The 26390-nt window shown below is 33.1% G+C and overlaps 1 protein-coding gene across 5 annotated transcripts in view; it reads left to right on the top strand.

Moving 5' to 3' along the window:
• tea (telomere ends associated) overlaps positions 1 to 26390 on the top strand; it is a 48635-nt gene that overhangs the window by 19257 nt on the left and 2988 nt on the right. For 2 of the 5 annotated variants that reach the window (XM_075313354.1, XM_075313355.1), the window contains exons 10-13: positions 534 to 1050; positions 1113 to 1274; positions 1372 to 1911; positions 15436 to 17934. In XM_075313354.1, coding sequence (XP_075169469.1) covers positions 534 to 1050; positions 1113 to 1274; positions 1372 to 1911; positions 15436 to 17789 — 3573 coding nt within the window. In that variant the 3' untranslated portion in view covers positions 17790 to 17934. Of the gene's footprint in view, positions 1 to 533; positions 1051 to 1112; positions 1275 to 1371; positions 1912 to 15435; positions 17935 to 17961; positions 18199 to 26390 lie in introns of those variants that run through there. The other 3 variants (XR_012723698.1, XM_075313357.1, XM_075313356.1) reach the window with 3 other exon arrangements.

Raw genomic sequence — 26390 nt, forward strand, 5'->3', positions numbered from 1 at the left:
AAATAAAATTTGAAAAAATTTTTCTATAGAAATAAAATTTTGACGAAATTTTCTATAGAAAATTTTGACAAAATTTCAGAAATAAAATTTGAACAAAATTTTTTATAGAAATAAAATTTTGGAAAATTTTCTATCGAAATTAAATTTGGACAACATTTTCAATTTTTTACAAATTTTGGTAGATTATTTTTGGCTCGAGTGACAACCTCGCTACCCAGTTTCCTCGCTTTGGATCATTCACAATAGCTTCAATCGATAGGAAATGTCATGATGTAATTGACACGCCTCCAATTTGGCATCTTCAAACTTCTTCGGCTGTGTTGGACGTTCTATGTCTTGCACATCAAAATCGCCACTTCTGAAACGCACAAACCACCTCTCGATAATCATTTCGAACCTAGTTTGGGCGATTTAGTTTGTAGTACTAACAGAGTTGTTTTTCACAAATAAAACAAGACTTAATCTCAACTAAAATTATTCACCATACTCATTCACATTTTTTTAATTTTTATTTTTCTTCAATTATAATACAGAACTTTTCCATGCCATATATGCTGCGAACATCATTTGGCATTAAACAGAAAATTACCCAAGCCATTCTCAACTTGGATTTGGCCTCATTCAAGGAAATAACCCACGTCTATAACGGCTCGGAAATCTATGATGATGCCACAGATTTAAAGCATATTTATAACTACGTTATAAAATCCCCAAAAATTTGGCCAAGAAATATTTTCATAAAAGTTCAAGATATTTGTAATTTAATGAAACAAACAGGACTAGGTTTCACCGAAAATACAAGACAAAGTTTCTTTCAGCATATATCACCAAGATTTTTCCATTGGTCTGACTTGAGACTCTACACAGATATTGGTCAAATTGTTATAGATAATTATTGGAAGGAAAACTATCAGAAATTAGCCAACGACAATGAAATATTATTTCAAAAAGCATGTAATGATTATTACAACCAATGTTGGATGCAGGACAAATGGTTAGAAAGAGTTCCTAAACTAAATGAAAATCATATTGAAATAGTACCACTGCTAGGTAAGTTATTAGGAGAGTGTAGAATGTTTGGTAATATACAAAAATGGATTTTTTCATTTTAGAAAACAATAATAATACAAGTGAATGGTTTAGTACGAAATTTACACGAGTTACGGAAAATCCTCGTGATCAATTGCAGGAAACGACAAGACAACAACAACAACAACACTCAATAAGTTCTGAGCCTAAGAAAAGAAAGTCACCCATCAAATCATGCAGCATTCGTAAGTATAGCTTTGCTTAGACAAGTGATGTGAAGTCAGCAATACTGACAATTTTACCACAGAAATCACTTAAAACGAATTTTATCTATACCTCCAGAAACCGCAAGGAAATCGAGTGCAATATTTTCTGAGACCAAGACAGACCAGCGAAATAACAACAAGGAAATCCCATCTCCATTAAAACAAGCAACTCCATCAGCGTTCGTATTAAACCAGGATAACTATTTTACAATTGTCCATACTAATATTGCACCCGCCACTGAAGAACCTCTACTAAAGACGAAGGGAGCATCTCAAATATTACCAACAAAGGATCTACCAATACTAAATAATAATGCAACTACATCTTCATTTTCTGGAAAAAACGTTTCTTTGAATGTGATTGCCCAAGTTCCAACAGCCCTAAATATGGACGTCACAAATTTCGAGGATCAATGTAATGCAGTGCAACCGATGGACATAATAGAAATTGAAAATACATCATCTTCAGAGACCACAACTTTTGGAGAACAACAAATTGATTTGCTGACCAAAGACGCGGAAATCACTCAATCTCTGGGTGATCCTCTTCAAGATTTTATGGATTCGCAGGCTACCATATTGGAGCCCAATGATGCTAATAACTCAAATGACAGTGGTAAGTATTCATAGTAATGTCTCTAATGTATTACTTTAGTTCAATTGACAAAGTATTCATAGAAAAAAATGTGTGTTTTTTGTAATTAGGAAATTAACTGATGCAAGTAATTTTTAATTGAAATTGCATCAATCACGGAAATGGTAATATTGATCACCTATGTCAATTAAAATGTCAATTATTTTTGGGGCTTTTGGTAATTAGTAACATTTCTTAAAACAACTCAGTAAAAATCCTAACGATATAACAATTAGTTCAAAAGTTATAAAGGTTTTCATTCGTATTTTTAATTGCTAAAAAATTCCATTTTCGTAATTGTTGTGTTTTTTTTTATTACATAAGAAAGTTCTCTCATATAGATATAGAAGGGTAGTAAAATGCGCCAAAGATTTGCACTAAACCTCACTAACTCTGGTAAATCCCACGGCGGCGGGTTCTTTGCACCGGATTGACCCGATGGATTTTATTCACCGGCCAGTGGTTGCCACATCAGTGTACGTGTTGTTTTTTTGTGTTGGAGACAGGGATCCAGAGCGGAGCGGAGCGGAGCAAGCCCTTTTTTTGCCGGAGCGGGAGCGGAGCGGGAGCGGCATTTCTAAAATCCGGAGCGGAGCGGGAGCGGAGCGGTTTCCAAATGAAAAACCGCTCCGCTCCGAATAAAATATTACTTAAATGAAATGTGTAACTTTGAAATTACACTGTGTAGGTAATTTCAAATTTAGTTAGTACTTAGCGTAGTGTGAGTAAACGTTTAAAATGTACGATATGTATTTTTGTACGTACGTACATTGGGGAAAACACAACGTGTTTTTTAGTAATTGTTTTCAAAAACGGCAAATGTCAAAATATATATCTAGTATGTGTTGTAAAAGTAACAACAGTACTTTCGATCAATTTCATCCCGTATTACTACAAAGATGTTTGTAATGAACGTCAAATAAATGCAATTAAACGATCTTATTTATATTTAATTTTTTAGTTTTCTACACTGAAAAAAATATTGTCGTGAAGTCAAAGATTCCATGTCCTTAGAATAAGAATGCAAATTTTGCTTAACATGGAAGACGCATTTCTCTAAAATAAAGTTTTTTTTCTTGTCCAAAAGGCAATAAACTTTTGAATGAAGTTGTAATGTCCTTATAATTAAGTGATTTTACTTAAAAATGTGTATCATAACATGAAAGATACAATTTTTGAGGTAAGGTCAACATGACTTTAATAATTAAGAAAAATTCTTTAAAATTAATAAAATTGTCTTTAAATTTGTTTCCTTTTTGCATCTTGCCTACAAAGAAAAAATCGTTAAAAAATAAGACATGTTTTTCAACAATTTATTTTAAAGACGCTTTTTACTTGAAACATAGCATAATTTCTACTGGAAGTCGAGTCTTAATATGGAAAAAAATAACTCGTTAACTCGTTTTTAAAGGATTTTGATAACAACTGACGAAAAAAATCTAAAAAAAATAAAAATTAACATTTGCTTCCTAGAACCCCCAAATTTAAAAGAGAATTACGTCTTTAAAGTATCCTTACTTGTATTCTCCGCTTCTTTGGCTCGGAATTAATACCCAAACTGTTAAAGTAAAGACAAAATCGTTGGAACCGGGCATGCTTTTTTTCATTCACATTTGCTTTACTATTGTACTATATCCTAGCATTCTCTTATTTCTGATATTAGTTCTCGAAAATTTAATTAAAATTATGGCTAGTTTCAATTTTGGTTGAAAAATATGCGCATATACATTTATTATACAATAAAGGGGAAAAAAGCGAAATTAGGTAACACTAGATCTGAGTAAGAATATTCGTAGGTATACCACGGACTGATGTCGATGGAGGTTGTTGCAAACATAAACATACACACACACATTACAAATATAACAAAACCTCTTCTCTACGTCTGTTGCAAAACAAAAAAAAACTTTCGGAGAGTAGTTACTTATACTCTGTGTATAGACTTTCAATTCCAATCAGCGTTGCCGTTTTGGTCCGATCGGACCAAAATTGGTCCAAAAGATTTCTAATTTTTAAATTTAGTCCGATGGTCAGACCAAACAGAATTTGGTCCATTTTGGTCCATTTTCATAAATTTGGTTTCTATCACATATTAAATAGTAGATGGTGCACCGCAAAGAATATTGTCGGGAGGTCAAATATTTCACATGCTTAAAATACGAATACGAATTTTGCTTAGAATAGAAGACGTATTTCTCTGAAAAAAAGTTTTTCCTTGTCTAAAAGTCTCTAAACTTTTCAATGAAGTCTGTTTGTCCTTATAGCTAAGTGATTCGACATAAAAATGTGTATCCTAACATGAATGCAAATTTCGTTTTAATGAAGTCAAATTGGATTTAATATTTCTGAAAAAATCTTCAAAATTAATAAAATATTTCAACACATTGTTTTAAAGTCATTATACCCTAAACCACATAGTGGTTAGGGTATAATAAGTTTGATCTGTCAAAAAATGTGCCTACAAGAAATATTGATTTTAGACCCCATAAAATATATACCGATCGACTCAGAATCACCTCCTGAGTCGATCTAGCGCTTGGCGTCCGTCCGTCCATCCGTCCGTCTGTCCATGTATTTGTTGTTCACAGGATTTCGGTCGCAATTATTAACCGATTTTGATGAAATTTGGTACAGGGAGTTTTTTTGGGCACAAGGACGAACGTTATTGAATTTGGAAGAAATCGGATCAAATTTAGATATAGCTCCCATATATATGTATTGCCCGATTTCGACAAATGGGGTCACGTTGCACTTTTTTTACTAACCGATCGTCGTCAAATAATCTTCTGTATCACCCTTTAAGTCTGAAAATTTCATCGAAATCGGTTCAGATTTAGATATAGGTCCCATATATATGTATCGCCCGATTTTGTCAAATTAGGTCATAAAACCCTTATTTATCAACCGATCTTACTCAAAGTTGGCGAAATGTAATCTTCTATAGCAGTAACTATATGTGCAAAAAATCATCGAAATCGGTTCAGATTTAGCTATAGCTCCCATATATGTACCGCCCGATTTTTCTAAATAAAATAAAACTCAATTGAACAAATAATACAATGTTTGTACTATAATTTTCTCGAAGAGGAGCGGAGCGGAGCGTGGAGCGGAGCGGAGCGGAGCGGAGCGATTTTTTTTTCTCGGAGCGGAGCGAGGAGCGGAGCGGTTTTTTTTTCTCCGGAGCGGGAGCGGAGCGGAGCGGAAAAAATGGACCGCTCCGGATCCCTGGTTGGAGAAGATGCATCCCGGGGAGCCTTCTCCGTTTGCTTTTGGTCCGAGCCGGGATAGAGGAAAACCCCGGACCATGGTACTGTTCGGTCTGCCGAAACCAAATTCACCATCGTTCGGTTTCGGTGAGGTGTAACCGGTGCTTGGAATGGATGCACTTCCGGAACTGTTCCGGCTTAACATAGCTACGGGAGTATAGTCATACTGACTACGTGGCAGGATGCTGTGTCAGTGATAGCAGCAGTGGGTCATCTCCGCCGCAGCCGCCAATATTGTTGTACCAGTTCCGGAAAGTGCATCATTTTTGCAATTTAATTGCAACGGACTCCGTGATAAGATTAGCGAGATAGTAGATTCTATGAATCGGAAGAGGATCAGGGTCGCGGCGATCCAAGAGACGAAGCTAAATGGGACCTGTATCTTGCGCCATTGTAATGGATACAATGTGCTACGTAAGGATCGCACTAGAAGTGGAGGTGGTGGCCTGGCTTTCATATTACACCGTTACGTGCAGTATAGGCCTATCCCGCTTTTGCAGGACACTAGTGACCCATACATGGAATGTATGGGGGTAGAAGTCAAGTCTGGGGCTGCCGAGATAGAGCTATACAATGTGTATATACCGCCGGTGGGTAGCTGTGCTTCAGGTTATAGCTCAAACATTGAGTAGCTGTTGTGCGGGCATAACCAATTGGTTCTGGGAGACTTTAATGACCACAATGAAGTTTGGCACTCTCTCCTGGGTAATGACCAGAGAGGCATAGCTTTGACAGAGCAGATAGATGACTCCACATTTTGCACGGTGAACGAAGAGGTCCCCAAGAGAATTATGGGTGATTGTAGCAGTTCGCCAGATTTATCTTTAGCATCGCCTGGTCTGATAAATGACGTTTCCTGGCAACCCGTCATTTCATTGGGATCAGACCACCTCCCCATAATTCTCACCATAAACCGACCCTCCGATTTCATAACCTCTGAACGCCTGACGTTTATAAACCAAAAGAAAGCCAACTGGGAAGGCTTCAGAGAATATACAGATCGCCGCTTCAGTGAGCTCCCGTCCCCTTTTAATGTTCATGTTGCCCAGAGGGTTTTCCGGGACATCATCAACGCAGCAGCCACTCGTTTTATTCCCGGTGGTCGAATTGCCCAAGTGAAGGCCAACTTCCTAGCTGAAGCGGCGAGACTCGCAGACGAGCGTGATGAACGCTGTCGTGCTAACCCTGCTGACCCTAGAATCAGGGAACTGAATCTAGAGATTAGTAAGATAGTCGACGAGCACAAGCGGAACACATTGCTAGAGCACCTGAAGCAATGTAACCTAGGCACAGGAACAGGTAAATTGTGGTCAACAATGAGAGCCCTCTCGAACCTCGCTACGAGGGATGATGGGATTTCAGTCACCTTTGGCGATGTGACTGTGACTGATCCGAAGAGATGCGCTAAATACTTCAACCGACAGTTTGTCGAGCACCCCGAGAGTGATAGAGCGAAAAGGAGAGCCATTCGTCGCATCCGTGGTCTCCGAGCCGATGACACACTACAATTTACCATAGCCGAAGTCATCAACAGCGCGAAACCACCCAAAGCGCTGGGCCCTAGCGGAATCTCTATGCTAATGCTGAAGCATCTGGGAATACTGGGAGTTGAGTACTTGACCAGACTCCTCCATTTGTCCTTAGAATCGCTCATTATACCTGATGTGTGGAAAATGGGTAGGGAGATTCCACTACTGAAACCAGGCAAAGACTCGAGCAAGGGTGAATCGTACAGACCAATTTCCCTTCTCTCGCCAGTAGCCAAGACAATTGAGGCACTACTCCTCCCCAACCTTGTGGATAATTTTCCAGCTGCTAATCACACAGAAAAAATTTCACGAAAATTTTTCCAATTAAAATCTTAATTGAGTTTTAGAAAATATTCAATTAAAAATTTAATTGAATCAACAAATTTTTTAATTGAAATAAAAATCAATCACACAAATTAATAGTATCAATTAAATATTTAATTGGATCAATTAATTTTTAATTGACTGTCAATTAATTTTTTAATTGATACTATCATTTCTGTGATTGAAGACATTTCAATTAAAAAATTAATTGGATCAATTAATTTCGTGATTGAATCAGAAAAAATTTTTTTTGTGTGTAGGCATCGATGTTGATTGATATTCTCCTCTATTCTCTGTTGCCGCATATTTTAAAGATAAAAAATATCACAATATTTATTTTGAAATTAAAAAATATTCAATTGATTTTGGTGATTAATATTATCATTTGTGTGATTAATTTCTTTATTGAAGACTCTCCGTGAAATCGGGTATATTATAAAAAGAAGTGATACAGTTATGAATATAGTTCATAAGCACGAAAAATTTGGCACAGTGAAAAATAGTCCCGGTACAGGAATAACAAGAGTTTTAAATGTGGTTGAAATAAGATCTATTGTGCGTGATGTTAAAAAGAATTCGTTTAAATGTGCAGTAAGTCTACTCTAGAAGAAAGGAGAAAGTCTCCTCTTGAAAAAATACAAAAGTAAGTAGGGCGAGCACCACTAACAATTCTACAAAAGAGGTATTCAAATTGTATATATAGAAATAAAATTTTGGCAAACTTTTCTATAGAAATAAAATTTTAACAAAACTCTATAGAAAAAATATTTTGACAAAATTTTCTATAGAATTAAAATTTTGACAAAATTTGCCATAGAAATAAAATTTTAACAAAACTCTATAGAAAAAACATTTTGACAAAATTTTCTATAGAATTAAAATTTTGACAAAATTTGCCATAGAAATAAAATTTGACAAAGTTTTCTATAGAAATAAAATTTTGACAAAGTTTTCTATAGAAATAAAATTTTTACAAAATTGTCTATAGAAATAAAACTTTGACAAAATTTTCTACAGAAATAAAATGTTGACAAATTCTCTATAGAAATAAAATTTTGACAAAATTTTCTATAGAAATAAATTTTTGACAAAATTTTCTATAGAAATACATTTTTGACAAAATTTTCTATAGAAATAAAATTTTGACAAAATTTTCTATAGAAATAAAATTTTGACAACATTTTCTATAGAAATAAAATTTTGACAAAATTTTCTATAGAAATAAAATGTTTACAAAATTGTCTATAGAAATAAAATTTTGACAAAATTTTCTACAAAAATAAAATGTTGACAAAATTGTCTATAGAAATAAAATTTTGTATAGAAATAAAATTTTTACCAAATTATCTTTAAAAATAAAATTTTGACAAAATGTTCTATAGAAATAAAATTTCGACAAAATTTTCTATAGAAATAAAATTTTGACAACATTTTCTATAGAAATAAAATTTTGACAAAATTTTCTATAGAAATAAAATTTTGACAAAATTTTCTATAGAAATAAAATTTTGACAAAATTTTCTATAGAAATAAAATTTTGACAAAATTTTCTATAGAAATAAAATTTTGAGAAAATTTTCTATGTAATAAAATTTTGACAAAATTTTCTATAGAAATAAAATTTTGACAAAATTTTCTATAGAAATAAAATTTTGACAAAATTTTCTATAGAAATAAAATTTTGACAAAATTTTCTATAGCAATAAAATTTTGAGAAATTTCTCTATAGAAATAAAATTTTGACAACATTTTCTATAGAAATAAAATTTTGAAAAATTTTCTATCGAAAGAAATTTTTGACAAAATTTTCTATAGAAATAATATTTTGACAAAATTTTCTATAGAAATAAAATTTTGACAAAATTTTCTATAGAAATACAATTTTTACAAAATTATCTTTAAAAATAAAATTTTGACAAAATGTTCTATAGAAATAAAATTTTGACAAAATTTTCTATAGAAATAAAATTTTTACAAAATTTTCTATAGAAATAAAATGTTGACACAATTTTCTATAGAAATAAAATTTTCACAAAATTTTCTACAGAAATAAAATGTTGACAAAATTCTCTATAGAAATAAAATTTTTACAAAATTTTCTGTAGAAATAAAATGTTGACAAAATTTTCAATAGAAATAAAATTTTGACAAAACTTTCTATAGAAATTAATTTTTGACAAAAATTTTTATAGAAATAAAATTTTGACAAAATTTTTTATAGAAATAAAATTTTGCAAAATTTTCTATAGAAATAGAATTTTGACAAAATTTTCTATAAAAATAAAATTTTGACAAAATTTTCTATAAAAATAAAATTTTGACAAAATTTTCTATAAAAATAAAATTTTGAGAAAATTTTCTATAGAAATAAAATTTTGACAAAATTTTCTATAGAAATAAAATGTTGACAAAATTTTCTATAGAAATAAAATTTTGACAAAATTTTCTATAAAAATAAATTTTTTACAAAATTTTCTTAAGAAAAAAAAAATGCTGACAAATTATCTATAGAAAAAAAATGTTGACAAAATTTTCAAAATAAGATTTTCTTAAATTTGGAAGATTTTTTGTAAAATTTTCTCGAAACTTTGGTAGATTATTTTTGTCACGAGTGGCAACCGTGGTAGGTACTCAATAAAATCAATCAATTAAACCATGTAAATCGAGACAATAAAAAACCAGTGAAAATGAATTTTAAACACTTATTTTAAAGAATATATAAATTTTTTTGTATTTAAATGATCATGTGAAAATAATAATTGTTATGATGTGTTTTGAAAATGGAATACAGTTGAGGTGCTCACTTCGCAAAAAAATGTTTTGTTTATTTTTTACGAAACTTGTCGCTTAAGATACTTGTTTACATTTGGACATGTAGTCCAAATGTCATATGCACTCAATTTTGTCTTCTTTTCAGTTTTTTCGAAGAATGCGAAATCATCAACTAAATATTTGTGTAATAAAAGGTGTTTTTGTGCTAATTAATGAAAATGAGTTGTACTGTCATGAAACACAGAATCCGGGTTAACCGCTGTTCAGTTTTCGGATTAACCGAAAATCCAAATTTTTTCACTATCGGGTTTCGTTTTTATTAACAGAATTCGGTTAACCGGTATCGGTTTTGGACACCCTTATCTACTCGCATTCCACTGCCGTTAGGAATACAATTTTCCTCACAATTCAAATTTGAATTTATGTTATTCCTAAAAATGACTTAAATCGGCTTTATTCCCGTTTATTAACATGACCTTTTTTCGTTAGGTGATTTTGGTATTTTCAGAGAGATGTTGAACTATTATCTAGAGCGATTTTAATGGAAAATACGGAATACATTGAAATGTCTAAATTATTTTGAGCTGTGGAACTCACTTCCATTTGATGCTGTCGTGGAGATAAGGAAGAATTCATTAGGGTGAGTTATTGTCAAGAGTACACGACATTTTTGTTTTCAATTGCGTCCAAAATAAAATTGATTTTTCAATTTTTCATTGCAAATTTTGTCCAGTTCCCGAAAATCGTACGAAATCGTAAAAGAAGGCACTCGAATTTGAATCAATGTAGGGGTTTTCTATTATATGCGTATTTGCTCCTATTTTTCCACATTCATAAGGTTCATCTTTGTACTAATATAAGATAAATATTTCAAGTTCCATCGTGAACACAAAAAAAAAAAATACTGACGAAGTTTTAGCTACATAAAGTCTGAAATATAAATCTAAAAAATCACGAAATTTATTGATCCAATTAATTTTTTAATTGAAATGTCTTCAATCACAGAAATGATAGTATCAATTAAAAAATTTATTGATCCAATTAAAAAATTAATTGATACTATTAATTTTTGTGATTGATTTTTGTTTCAATTAAAAAAATTGTTGAATCCATTAAAATTTTAATTTAATATTTTTTTAAAACTCAATTAAGATTTTAATTGGAAAAATTTTCGTGAATTTTTTTTCTGTGTACCAAGGATAAAAAATTCAAAAATGAACAATTACATTTCAACTAATCGACTTTTTGTAAAAAAATCGAAAAGTCGAAGTTGATTTTCTGTGATCTTTAATATCGACTTTTGATTCTTTTGAAAATCGTGCGAAATCGATTAATCGACTTTTTGCAATCTTCAAAATCAACTTTTGAATTTTTTTGTAAACAAGCTAAATCGATAAATAAACGACTGTTTAAAAAGTCGTCAAAATCGAATTAGGGGACCTTAAAAGAAGAAAATAATTGAAAAAATGATTTTCTGTAATCTTTAGTATCAATTTTTGCATTGTTTTGAAAATCGTGTCAAATCGATTAATCGACTTTTGAATTTTTTAAAAATCGAATAAAATCGAGTAAGGAACCTTTGCTATTGGCCAAATAGACAAATCGATTTTTTATTGTGGCCGAAGCCGAAATCGACTTTTTTTAATATTCAATATTGACTATTGTTTTTTTTGAAAAATTGTGTCAAATCGATTAATGGACTTTTGGTCAAAATCGTATTAAAAGAAATCAAAAAAATTAAGTTGAATTGAGAAGGGAAAGTGGTGTGGCTTTTTAATGAAGAACCTTTATCAAAAAAGTCGACTTTTTAATCATCTCGCAAGACTAGAGATACAATAATTGAAATCAACTTTTTTCGACCTATGGACTTTTTGTCAAAATAGTCGAACTTTGAAGTCGATTTTTTGTTATCTTCAAATTCGTTTGACCGTCTTTTGATATTTTTGAAAACCGACTCAAATCCACGAATCAATTTGTTATGTTGGCCAAAATCGACTAATCGATTTCTAACCAAAAAGCATGTCGACTTTTAGGTTTTAAAGGGTGGTTAAAATTTCAAGGGCCGATGTTGATTTTGAATAAAACACAAACTATTTAGGAAATTATTGTAATTTTATTTTATTATGATATATTGGTATTACTCAATTATGTATGGAACAAAATATCGGCCAAATGGGCGCCGCGACCTCGGTGGCATACCTTCATTCGATGGTCCAAATTTTCGATGACGCTGAGGCATAATGGATGTTCTATGCCGTTAATGTGCCGAATTATCTCATCCTTTAGCTCTTGAATTGTTGCTGGCTTATCGACGTACACCTTTTCTTTCAAATAACCCCAAAGAAAAAAGTCCAACGGTGTCAAACCACATGATCTTGGCGGCCAATTGACATCGCCATTACGTGAGATAACACGACCATTGAATTTGTTGCGCAAAAGAGCCATTGTTTCGTTAGCTGTGTGGCAAGTGGCACCGTCCTGCTGAAACCACATATCGTCCACATCCATATCTTCCAATTCGGGCCATAAAAAGTTCGTTATCATCTCACGATAGCGAACACCATTCACAGTAACTGCCTGACCGGCCTCATTTTGGAAAAAATACGGCCCGATAATGCCGCCAGCCCATAAACCGCACCAAACAGTCACTCTTTGTGAGTGCATTGGTTTTTCGACAATCACTCTTGGATTCTCATTCGCCCAAATGCGGCAATTCTGTTTATTGACGAATCCACTGAGGTGAAAATGTGCTGTTGCCATTTCTTGGAACCATTTAACACGTTGTTGGATTGTGTATCTCTCCATGGTTCAAATTGAGTAAGTCTAAAATAGAGAAATGTCAAATAAAATTCGGAAAAAAACTTGGCTTTTAGGTGTGGTTCACATTCAACATCGGCCCTTATAATTTAACCAGTCTTTATTTTTTAAATATGAAAATTCGAATTTTCCAAATTTTGAAAAAGTCGTAAACTCGAAAAGACTTTCTAAATGTTAAAAATATCAAAAAGTAGACCAATTTCCAGATATTGAAAAAGTAGACTGCGAATCTTTTGTTTATTTTTAAAATTTGAAAAAGACGAATTTTCGAGCTTACAACCTTTTCAAAATTTTAAAATATCGCCTTTTTAAATTAAAAAAAAAATATTGAAAAGTCGACATTTCGAATATATGAAAATTTGGAAACGTCGACTTTTCGAGTTTCGACTATTCCGGAAATTGGAAAAGTAGACTTTTCAAACCTTTTGACTTTTTTAAAGTTTGGAAGACAATTTTTTAAGTTTACGACCTTTTCAAAATTTGGAAAACATCGAATTTTCAAATTAAAGCAAAACATTTAAAAGTCGACATTTCGACTTTTTGATAATTTGGAAACGTATAGTTTCCCACTTTTTAAAATTTCGGCTTTTCCAGAAGTAGACTTTTTTTAAAATTTGGTAAAATCGACATTTAGAGTTTACGTTTTTTTTTCAAAATGTGGAAAAATCAATTTTTCTAATTTTAACGATTTTTTTTTAAATTTGGGAAAACCAACTTTTTGAGTTTACGGCCTTTTCAAAATTTTAAAAATATCGATTTTTCCAAATGAAAAACAAGTAAGGAAATTCTAAAGTCGGGCGGGGCCGACTATATTATACCCTGCACCACTTTGTACATCTAAATTTTCGATACCATATCACATCCGTCAAATGTGTTGGGGGCTCTATATATAAGGGTTGTCCGAAATACATACATTTAAATATCACTCGATCTGGACAGAATTTGATAGACTTTTACAAAATCTATAGACTCAAAATTTAAGTTGGTTAATACACTAGGGTGGAACACAATTTTAGTAAATACATAAATATGGCAAACATTTAAATCTGAAGCAATTTTAAGTAAAACTTCGCAAAAGTTTATTTATGATTTATCGCTCGATATATATTAGAGGTGTGCACGTGAGTAATAGTTTACTCACGCTCACGCACACTCACGACTGAAAAATCATACTCACGCACACTCACGCACGATATTTTTTGGTAGGACTCACGCTCACGCACACTCACGAAAAGAAAATTTGTACTCATGCACACTCACGCACGAAAAGTCGTGACTCACGAAAAATACCGTGACTCACGAAAAATATCGTGACTCACGAATACTTTTATGATTAATTTACCTTACGGAAGTGTCTGAAGACATGAGCATTATTAAAATCGAGAGTGTTATTAAACTCTTAACATCACAGGTGTCACTAAAATTGTAATTGAATTTAACTCTTAAGCGTTTTATGTTGGTGAGCAGGAATATTTTCGTGAGTGTAATTCGTTACTCACGTACACTCACGAAGATATTATTTTCGTGACTCACGCTCACGCACGACATTTTGGTTTGTTAATCACGCTCACGCACACTCACGCTGTTGTCATGAGCGTGACTCACGACTCACGCACGAATCACGAAAATTTTCGTGAGTCACGACAATTTCGTGTCACGTGCACACCTCTAATATATATGTATTCGGAGTTTAGGAAAATTAGAGTCATTTTTACAACTTTTCGACTAAGCAGTGGCGATTTTACAAGGAAAATGTTGGTATTTTGACCATTTTTGTCGAAATCAGAAAAACATATATATGGGAGCTATATCTAAATCTGAACAGATTTCAACCCAATTTGGCACGCATAGCTACAATGCTAAATCTACTCCCTGTGCAAAATTTCAACCAAATTGGGCCAAAACTCTGGCTTTTAGGACCATATTAGTCCATATCGGGCGAAAGATATATATGGGAGCTATATCTAAATCTTAACCGATTTCAATCAAATTTGGCACACTTGACTATACTACTAATTGTACTCCTAGAGCAAAATTTCAACCAAATTCGGCCAAAAATCTGGCTTCTGGGGCCATATAAGTCCATATCGGGCGAAAGATATATATGGGAGCTATATCTAAATCTGAACCGATTTCAATAAAATTTGGCACACTTGTCTATACGACTAAGTGTTATGTTTGTACAAAATTTCAAGCAAATCGGTATAAAACTCTGGCTGCTGGGTCAATATTAATGCATATCGGGCGAAAGATATATATGGGAGCTATATCTAAATCTGAACCGATTTCTTCCAAAATCAATAGGGTTCTATTCTGACCCAAATTAGGAACATGTGCCAAATTTGAAGGCGATTGGACTTAAATTGCGACCTAGACTTTGATCACAAAAATGTGTTCACAGACAGACGGACGGACGGACAGACGGACATGGTTATATCGACTCAGGGACCCACCCTGAGCATTATTGCCAAAGACACCATGTGTCTATCTCGCCTCCTTCTGGGTGTTACAAACATATGCACTAACTTATAATACCCTGTTCCACAGTGTGGCGCAGGGTATAAAAATCGACGTTTCCAAATTTTGAAATTCTTTAAAAGTCGACGACACTTGGATTCTCATTACAATCCCCAAAGAGATAAGTTCTTCGTTGGGCTTTACCCGTAGAATTTTTTAAATTGATTATTTAATTTATTTTCTATATATGTACTATTTATTATAAAACAAAATAATTATAAAGTAATATTTAAAATAAAATCTAAATACTTTTTTTCTATCAATCTTTTTTGTTTTTCTAGTTATTTTGGTGAATTCGCCGGCGGTAGTCAAAGAAGAAAACGCTAAGGAAAAATTATTACGAAATTGTCGTTTTGAACTGGACGAAGATGACAATATCCATTGTTCCAGCTTTTCCGATGAAGTTGTTGTAATTGATCAGAGCCTTGATATGGTTGCAGATGTTGAGAATTTACCACCTTCGCAAATAGATTTTGGAGATAATGATGATGATCATGGGCATGTGCCGCAAGCACCTTTAACAATTCAATCAAATGCTAGACCAGCTAGTGCAGATCTCATGAGTAGTGGTAATAGTAGTTCTATATTAAATCTAGGACAACGTTTGCCAAGTTTTTGTGATGATATACAAAGTCAAGATCAACCATCACCAGCTATGGATGCTGTACAATTTATACAATTATTTGATGTTAATATGGCAAGTAGTGGAAGTCGATCTCTACCATCATTGCCAGACACACCAGAAGTTGCTAATGATCATGTGGCAACAAAATCTCTAGAATCTAGACAAAACACGAGAGAAATGACATCATCTGAAAATAATTTGAATATGCTACTGAGCTCTTCGGAAGATCATTCATTGCAAGGGACACCTGAAAATAATGTGCAACAATTACCCAGTTCTCTAGAAGTTCAATTACCTTCGATGCAAGCAATAATGCCAAATAATACCCAATCCTTACCCAGTGCTTTGGAATCCAAAAAAGAAGATCATATAATACAATCAGAACCAAGGCCATTGGAAAATATTTTGCCTTTCTTACTCAGTTCGTCAGAAGATCATTCAATACAACGATCATTTGAAAATAATTTGCAAAGTTTACCAAGTTCTCTAGAAGTCCACATATCGTCGACAATACAGACAATGATGGGAAACAATACACAATTGTTGTCCAGTGTTACGATGGAACCAACACTAGGTGATCACCTAATACAATCATTGCAAGGATCCTCTGAAAATAATTTACAGTTATTACTGGCATCGGATGAAGATCATGTTTTGCAAGGGACAATGGAAAATAATTTACAAATAATACCATGCACTCTGGAAGTTGATTTACCTTCTATGCAAACAATGATGGGTGAAAATAATATGCAAATGTTATCGAGTGATTTGGAATCAATGTCAAATGATCACATAATACAAAATGCCCAACGTTTTCCTAGCACGTTTGATGACATGCCCATCATGCAAGAGTCAACTAAATCAAAAATATTTTTTAAGATTGCTGAAAATCCGAAAAAGAAGAAGAAAGAGAAACCTCCGCCATCTTCGGATAAAGCTGGCCGAAAGACCAAATCCACTAAAACCGATTATGTGCCCCAATTAGTACATCCTTTGCCTGCTCTTCCTTTGCTTTTGGTAAAAAATAAAAAACCAGGAGAATCTGTTAGGCCTTTGAAAGATAAACCAATTGATGTAGAGTTGAGATCTGAACGGATTTCCTGTTCCCAGGAATTGGTGATACCAGATGATATCAAATCAACAGATCACCCTACATCCGAAAATGTTTCCCGATCCCCAGAAATAGTGCCACAAGAAGATTTTAATCCTGGGCCCACTTCTACTCAAAGCGAAAACCAACAACCTGAAGATTTTGTAGCCTCACTTCCAACGGTAAACAAGCCAAATTCTTTACGTGTTTCCCAAGAGCTATCAAGTGATAAAACCCTCTTTAATAACACATCATTGCTAAGGGTTGTTGATCACAACTATCATATGACACCCGAAGAGGCTCCGAATAATACGGAACCTCAAAACACCATACCCATAACAGAATCATCCATTGCAAAGGTAACAAAAGCAATTTCAAATCCTCCCATTATTGCATTACCTAAATCTCCTGTGATTATAAAGAAGAAAAATTTTATCTATCGTTCATTATTAGAATTTCATTATTTTCAAAGGCTAACTGCTGAGCATGTGGCAAAATATAAATTGCCCACCACCAATTATGGTCTTCCCTATTTAGAGGCTACGATTTCATGTGGCAGATTAAAAACGAAAATTTCAAATGAACCACTTTCCTCGTTATTTCCTCAATTGTCATCGACTCTACATAGAGATATTTTGACAATTCTCCATGATCTCAAGGAATTTCATTACTCACGTTTTAAACGATCTTACACAACAGATTTACGCCATAATATTCTACATGAGTTCATGTTCAATGCCTCACCTTTTGCCAGAGTTCAATTAATCCATGAAGAACATAATTCGGAATATTCTAAATGTAAATCTTTGTGGAAATCATGTGACTGTAGTTCGATAACTCGAAAACCTTTTCAATCTTTAACTCTAGCTATAAAACCAAAAATTTTGACTAAAATAAAAAATATGAAAAAAGAATTGTAAAAATTTAATCTCATCCCATAAGCAGCTAAGTCTTTAAGATTTGCCATTGATATTAATTTTTTGAATATTTGTTATTGTGTATTTATGTTTGTATTTCTATTGTAAATGTTATTTATTATGAAATAAATTATTTGACCAAAACTAATATCGAAATTGTTTTCTTTTCTTCCAGGGAAAGAATTAGGTTAACCCTAATTGAATTTACCTAATCCAGTACAACGGTGGGAATAATACAAGCAGTAAAATCCAAAATAAAATCACATATATATTAAATTTCATAAATGATTGCAACAAAAAATCGATTTGTAATAGTAAAAATTGTATTAAGGAATTTGTATTAAAGGTAATATTTTGTTAATTTGTTTGAATAAATTTTTTTACTTGCTTTGGTTATATTTCATAAAACTAAGATAGATAATTTTTTATATCTGATTCTGGTGGGAGTCCCCGGTTTGTTAGTTCCATTGGCCACCTTTGTCCTAAAATCTACAGTACATATCCAACAAAAAATTTGGGAATTGGTTCCTCAAACATTTTGGAGATGTATCTAGGGATTCCCTATTCATATTTTTCACTTTCGATTAACTTTTTGTTTGGATAAATTGTGTTTGTGCCGTAAGTTTGGGCAGGCCGAATCTTATGTATCCTCCTCAATTGATTGCGTAGAAAAATCTACAGCAAACTGTCATCTACTTCATATGAAGGCATATTAAATGCCTATATAAACCAATTAAAATCTTCATCGGTTAATATAGAAGAGCCTACACACAAAAACAGTCTGGTCCAATCACGAAATTAATTAACTTTTTAATTGAAATGTCTTCAATCACAGAAATGATAGTATCAATTAAAAAATTAATTGAAAGTTAATTAAAATATTAATTGATTCAATTAAAAAATTATTTGATACTATTAATTTTTGTGATTTATTTTAAATAAATAAATGTGTTGAATGAATTAAATTTTTAATTGAATATTTTTAAAACTCAATTAAAACTTTAATTGGAAAATTTTTCGTAAAATTTTTTTCTGTGTATAAATAATTTTAGGTTATATGAATGAATTTTCGCACGGTAATTAGAAGGCCAAATTTAAACCAAATTGGATGAAATTTGAACCTGCAGCATACGCAGGAAATCAAATCTAGGGATCTGTTTATATGGGGTATATACACCCAAAAAAAATTGACCACTTCTTTAAGTTAAAATGAACTCATTGTGAGGAAAGTTGAACTTCGTATAGCGCCAAAGACATTTTTATTTGTTTGAACGATGTGATTTTCGTAGAAATTAGGTAGAATGCATTCCATATATTAGTTAACATTTTCCTATATTTATGTACCACTATACTACAGAATGAAACAAGTAAGGAAAGTCTAAGGTCGGGCGGGGCCGACTATATTATATCCTGCACCACTTTGTAGATCTAAATTTTCGATACCATATCACATCCGTCAAATGTGTTGGGGTCTATATATAAAGGTTTGTCCCAAATCCATACATTTAAATATCACTCGATCTGGACAGAATTTGATAGACTTCTACAAAATCTATAGACTCAAAATTTAAGTCGTCTAATGCACTAGGGTGGAACACAATGTTAATAAAAAAATATGGGAAACATTTAAATCTGAAGCAATTTTAAGGAAACTTCGCAAAAGTTTATTTATGATTTATCGCTCGATATATATGTATTAGAAGTTTAGGAAAATTAGAGTCATTTTTACATCTTTTCGACTAAGCAGTGGCGATTTACCAAGGAAAATGTTGGTATTTTGACCATTTTTGTCGAAATCATAAAAACATATATATGGGAGCTATATCTAAATCTGAACCGATTTCAACCAAATTTGGCACGCATAGTTACAATGCTAATTCTACTCCCTGTGCAAAATTTCAACTAAATCGGAGTTAAAAATTGGCCTCTGTGGTCATATGAGTGTAAATCGGGCGAAAGCTATATATGGGAGATATATCTAAATCTGAACCGATTTCAACCAAATTTGGCACGCATAGCTACAATGCTAATTCTACTCCCTGTGCAAAATTTCAACTAAATCGGAGCAAAAATTGGCCTCTGTGGTCATATGAGTGTAAATCGGGCGAAAGCTATATATGGGAGATATATCTAAATCTGAACCGATTTCAACCAAATTTGGCACGCATGACTACAATGCTAATTCTACTCCCTGTACAAAATTTCAACTAAATCGGAGTTAAAAATTGGCCTCTGTGGTCATATGAGTGTAAATCGGGCGAAAGCTATATATGGGAGATATATCCAAATCTGAACCGATTGCAACCAAATTTGGCACGCATAGTTACAATGCTAATTCTACTCCCTATGCAAAATTTCAACTAAATCGGAGAAAAAAATTGGCCTCTGTGGGCAAATGAGTGTAAATCGGGCGAAAGCTATATATGGGAGCTATATCTAAATCTGAACCAATTTGGCTGATATTTTGCAAGTTTTTCGAGACACATAAAATATTCGGATGTACGGAATTTGAGGAAGATCGGTTGATATACACGCCAATTATGACCAGATCGGTGAAAAATATATATGGCAGCTATATCTAAATCTGAACCGATCCAAAATCAATAGGGATCGTCTTTGAGCCGAAACAGGACCCTATACCAAATTTTAGGACAATCGGACTAAAACTGCGAGCTGTACTTTGCACACAAAAATACATCAACCGACAGACAGACAGACGGACAGACAGACAGACGGACATCGCTAAATCGACTCAGAATTTAATTCTAAGCCGATCCGTATACTAAAAGGTTGGTCTATGATTACTCCTTCTTGGCGTTACATACAAATGCACAAACTTATTATACCCTGTACCACAGTAGTGGTGAAGGGTATAATTAACCCTATAACATATTGCACTGATATGAGGTTGAAATGATAAGTCAGAATCCAAGACAACACCAAGACACTTAACGCGATCAACAAAGGCGATTGGCACATTCCCAAAATTCACAGACACATCCCCATGATTAGTGAACCTAATCGCCTTAGTTTTGTCAGTATTAACAGAAAGACCATTTGTACACATCCAGTCACATAAAATTCTTGACGTATCGTCAATAACACTTTGCAGGACATCAGGGAAATCAGACTGACTTTTAAAAAGAAGTTGTATATCATCAGCAAATGCAAATGGTAAACAATTCGGACTACCTACTAAATCAAACAGATCATTAATGAACATAATGAATAAAAGCGGCCCAAGCACAGACCCCTGTGGAACAAATAAATAGTTTTTATATTTATACCCACCACCATAGAATGGTGAAGGGGGTATAATAAGTTTGTCATTCCGTTTGTAACACATAGAAATATCGATTTCCTCCTACATAAAGTATATATATTCTTGATCAGGGAGAACTTCTAAGACGATATAACCATGTCCGTCTGTCTGGCTGTCTGTCTGTTGTAATCACGCTACAGTCTTCAATAATGAAGTAATCGTGCTGAAATTTTGCACAAACTCGTCTTTTGTCTGCGGGCAGGTCAAGTTCGAAGATGGGCTATATCGGTCCAGGTTTTGATATAGTCCCCATATAAACTGACCTCCCGATTTGGGGTCTTGGGCTTATAGAAATCGTAGTTTTTATCCAATTTGCCTGAAATTTGAAATCTAGAGGTATTTTATGACCATAAAGAGGTGTGCCAAAAATGGTGAGCATCGGTCCATGTTTTGATATAGCCCCCATATAGACCGATCACCCGATTTTACTTCTTGGGCTTATAGAAACCGCACTTTTTATTCAATTTACCTGAAATTGGAAATCTAGAGGTATTGTAGGACCACAAATACGAGTGCCAAAAATTGTGAGTATCGGTCCATATTTTTGTATAGCCCCCATATAGACCGATTTCCTAATTTATCCTATTTGCCTGAAATTGGAAATTAAGAGGTATTTTCGGGCCATAAAGAGGTGTGCCGAAAACGATGAGCATCGGTCCATATTTTAGTATAGCCCCCGTAAACCGTAGTTTTTATCCGATTTGCCGGACATTGTAATGCCTCCATATAGACCGATTTCACATCTTGAGGGTGTAGAAGGCGCACTGATCATGAAAATTGCTTGAAACTCAATGTAGATTTTATTTCTCGGGTGAAAATCTACAGATTTAAGATTTCAAATCAAGACGTTATTTTATAATTTTCTTGCACACTTACAAGAGATGTTAATGATTCCTTTAAAACTCAAACAAAAGTGATTCTTATAAATCCCGAATCTGATATAGTCTTCATCGATAAAATCTTTAAATTTATCTTCGGGAAGTGTATTGGTTGAACCTTCTGGAAGTGTATTGGTCAAACCCCCCTGAAATTTCAAAGGAAACCCTAATATTTGATTCATGGTGGTTGGTATTTAAGATTCGGCCCTGCCGAACTTACTGCTGTATATACTTGTTTTTTTTTTTTTATAATTTTTAATGCATACTAATGCTTGTTTGAAATGTTTGAATTAAAACATTTTGGAAAATTCCCAATATTTCTTGAATGGATTTAGAATTTTTTCGACAAAATTTCAATAAGTTGCACCATTTTTTTAATGCATATTCTGTTTTTAAACCTTTTGAAACAAACAAAATTTCATTTACCCATTAAAGATAAGAAAACAAGTAAGGAAAGTCTAAAGTCGGGCGGGGCCGACTATATTACACCCTGCACCACTTTGTAGATCTACATTTTCGATACCATATCACATCCGTCAAATGTGTTGGGGGCTATATATAAAGGTTTGTCCCAAATACATACATTTAAATATCACTCGATCTGGAAGAATTTGATAGACTTCTACAAAATCTATAGACTCAAAATTTAAGTCGGCTAATGCACTAGGGTGGAACACAATGTTAGTAAAAAAAAATATGGGAAACGTTTAAATCTGAAGCAATTTTAAGGAAACTTCGAAAAAGTTTATTTATGATTTATCGCTCGATATATATGTATTAGAAGTTTAGGAAAATTAGAGTCATTTTTACAACTTTTCGACTAAGCAGTGGCGATTTTACAAGGAAAATGTTGGTATTTTGACCATTTTTGTCGAAATCAGAAAAACATATATATGGGAGCTATATCTACATCTGAACCGATTTCAACCAAATTTGGCACGCATAGCTACAATGCTAATTCTAAATCAGAGTTAAAAATTGGCCTCTGTGGTCATATGAGTGTAAATCGGGCGAAAGCTATATATGGGAGATATATCTAAATCTGAACCGATTTCAACCAAATTTGGCACGTATAGCTACAATGCTAATTCTACTCCCTGTGCAAAATTTCAACTAAATCGGAGTTAAAAATTGGCCTCTGTGGTCATATGAGTGTAAATTTCAACCAAATTTGGCACGCATAGCTACAATGCCAATTCTACTCCCTGCAGCGTTACCGTTGTGCCACTTTAGTGGCAAATTTGCCACTTTTCTTGGGCGGTGCCACTTTTGCGCCACTTTTTGTTTGTGCCACTAAATGTGATACTTTTTACGATTTTGTGCCACTTTTCCAATAATTTGTGCCACTTTTTCAAAAGTTTAAATATTATGGGTAGTTATCACCATAGATGTGTTATTAAGAAAATTTAATATTGTGCACCAACAGCCTTCGCTCATTAATTCTTATTACGTGAACAGTTACGATTCAACTTATTTGGTAAACCGTACTTTGAATATGCCAAATTTATTGTGGCATGAAATATCAGTATAAATATGAAAATGTTTAAGGTTTGTATTACGACCGCAGGAAATAATTGATGATGGATCCCATAAGGACCCAGTTAGAAAAAATTGCAATCGCCTTTGGACAGATTGTTCCCATTCTACTATATTCCTCAAAATGAATGCTGGAACAGTGGACAGTATTGAAGCATTACCTCATTAGAGAAAAATTGGAAGAAATGTCCTAAGAAATTAGAGAAAGTATATGTTAAAGATCCAAAATGCACTTTCAAATACCAAAGATTTATCTTAAATTTTTAGTTTATATTATCAAAAGTATGAATACCGTTAACAAAACATTCCAAAGCGAATCCTCCTAAACGTGAGTACTATGTTCGGTTTTCGAGTTGAAAATCACTTTATTTTCGCGATTACTTTTCCTGAAATAATCAAAATTATAAATGATTGAGTTATTGAGTTAATTTATCAGCTTTATATTGAACTGTTTTAGTAAAGTAACCGCGAAAATTTCAACTCGAAAATCGAACATAGTGTTTACCTTAAATTGTTTATTAATTATATGTAACAAAAATATTCTATTACAAATATACATAAATTTTGTAAGAAAGTTTGTAAAAACGTGATTTAGCAGATATCGACTATAAAAATTCTTTGTATATTAAAAACATTAAAACAATATAGATAGGTCACAAAACGACATCACAATCCGAAAGTTGTGGACAAATTTTACCATGAATTGACATTTTATAGACGCTTAAAAAATATTATTTTATAGACGCTTAAAAAATAATTTTAAATAGGATTTGTTCACCAATTTGTATGAATTCGCAAAATATATTTTAACTTGACCTCATAGCAGTATTTATTTCTTAAGTTTTTTTTGTATAAGTTAATAAAAAGAATGTGCCACTTTTCAAAAATAATTGTGCCCCTTTTTTCGACGTTTGCCACTTTTTGTGCCACTTTTTGAAAATTTCCAACGGTAACGCTGACTCCCTGTGCAAAATTTCAATTAAATCGGAGTAAAAGATTGGCCACTGTGGTCATATGAGTGTAAATCGGGCGAACGATATATATGGGAGATATATCTAAATCTGAACCGATTTCAGACACACTTGACTAAACTACTAATTGTACTCCTAGTGCAAAATTTTAACCAAATTGGGGTAAAACTCTGGCTTCTGGGACCGTATTAGTCCATATCGGGCGAAAGATATATATGGGAGCTATATCTAAATCTGAACCGATTTCAATAAAATTTGGCACACTTGACTACACTACTAATTGTACTCCTAGTGCAAAATTTCAACCAAATTGGGGTAAATCTCTGGCTTCTGGGGCCATATAAGTCCATATCGGGCGAAATATATATATGGGAGCTATATCTAAATCTGAACCGATTTCTTCCAAAATCAATAGGGATCTATTCTGAGCCAAAACACATACTTGTGCCAAATTTGAAGTCGATTGGACTAAAACTGCGACCTAGACTTTGATTACAAAAATGTGTTCACGGACAGACGGACATCGCTATATTGACTCAAGAGCCCACCCTGAGCATTTTTGCCAAAGACACCATGTGTCTATCTCGTCTCCTTCTGGGTGTTGCAAACATATGCACTAACTTGTAATACTCTGTTCCACAGTGTGGCGCAGGGTATAAAAACTAATTATAAATAATTGAATTAAAAGAACTTCCTGTGTAGTTAAAATAAAGAACATCTTTGGGAGTACATCTTTTGGAAGTGCTTTTAAAGATGTGCATTTGGAAGAACTTCCAATTTTTTTTTGCTGGGAGGGTATAGAAGGCGCACTGACCATTAAAATTGCATGAAACTCAAAGTAACATTTCCAGATTTTACTTCCTTTAATCATTTGAATAATTGGGGTAAAAATCTACAGATTTTAGATGCCAAATGAAGGCATCTTAACACACTTAACAGAGATGTTTATGATTCCTCTAAAGCTCAAACAAAAATGGTTGTTATAAATCCAGAATTTGATCTAGTCTTCATAGGTAGAGTATTTAAATTTATCTTCGGGAAGCGTACTGGTTGAATTGATCTGCTTAGGAGAATATATGTCATCAAACACCCCTGAAATTCTATATATCATCAACCCGCTACGACGAAAAGTTTTCAAAGGAATCTATTATATTTGATACATGGTGGTGGGTATTTAAGATTCGGCCCGGCCGAACTTTCTGCTATATATATTTGTTTGATCAGATCTCGTTCAATCCAGTTTCGAAGTATACAATGTTCGTTGGTCACTAATATTCACCTTTTTACCTTTTATTAACATATTCTAGCCATCATAGCACTATTTTCCGTTTCGCTCTGCCGGAGTTCAATTTGGATAACTTTGATCATATATCTCTCAGAGAGGCAGCTTCTTGAAATTCGCTGATTTTCCTTCGTATCCGATTCTTTTTCTTCAGCTCTATTCACGATGAACACCACGCCACCGGATTTGGTCATGGGGATCAAAGAGTATTTCAGTATCTGCTTTGAAGTTACCAAGCCTTTAATGAAAAAACAGCTTTGGCCTTTAGTTCCATTTCGTTAGTTCAAATTTTTCGAATTAAAAATTTAATTGAATTTTAGAAATATTCAATTAAAAATTGAATTAATGCAACTAATCTTTTAATTAAACAAAACCAATCACAAGAATTTATTGTATCAATTAATTTCTTTGACGTTGACACTATCCTGTTTCGGTAACTCATTATTCTGAAGCATACACCGAAAAAAAAGTTTACTATTTTTTATGAAAAATGAACTAACCCATAGTAAGAATGACCATGATTTGGCGCCAAAGATTTTTTTCATCTAGATAAGTTCATGATTTTCTTATAAATTAGTTCATGTATTACATCGTATTTTAGTTCATTATTACTAT

The sequence above is a fragment of the Haematobia irritans genome, chromosome 5 (assembly GCF_050003625.1).
Source record: "Haematobia irritans isolate KBUSLIRL chromosome 5, ASM5000362v1, whole genome shotgun sequence".
Classification (NCBI taxonomy): Eukaryota; Metazoa; Arthropoda; class Insecta; order Diptera; family Muscidae; genus Haematobia; species Haematobia irritans.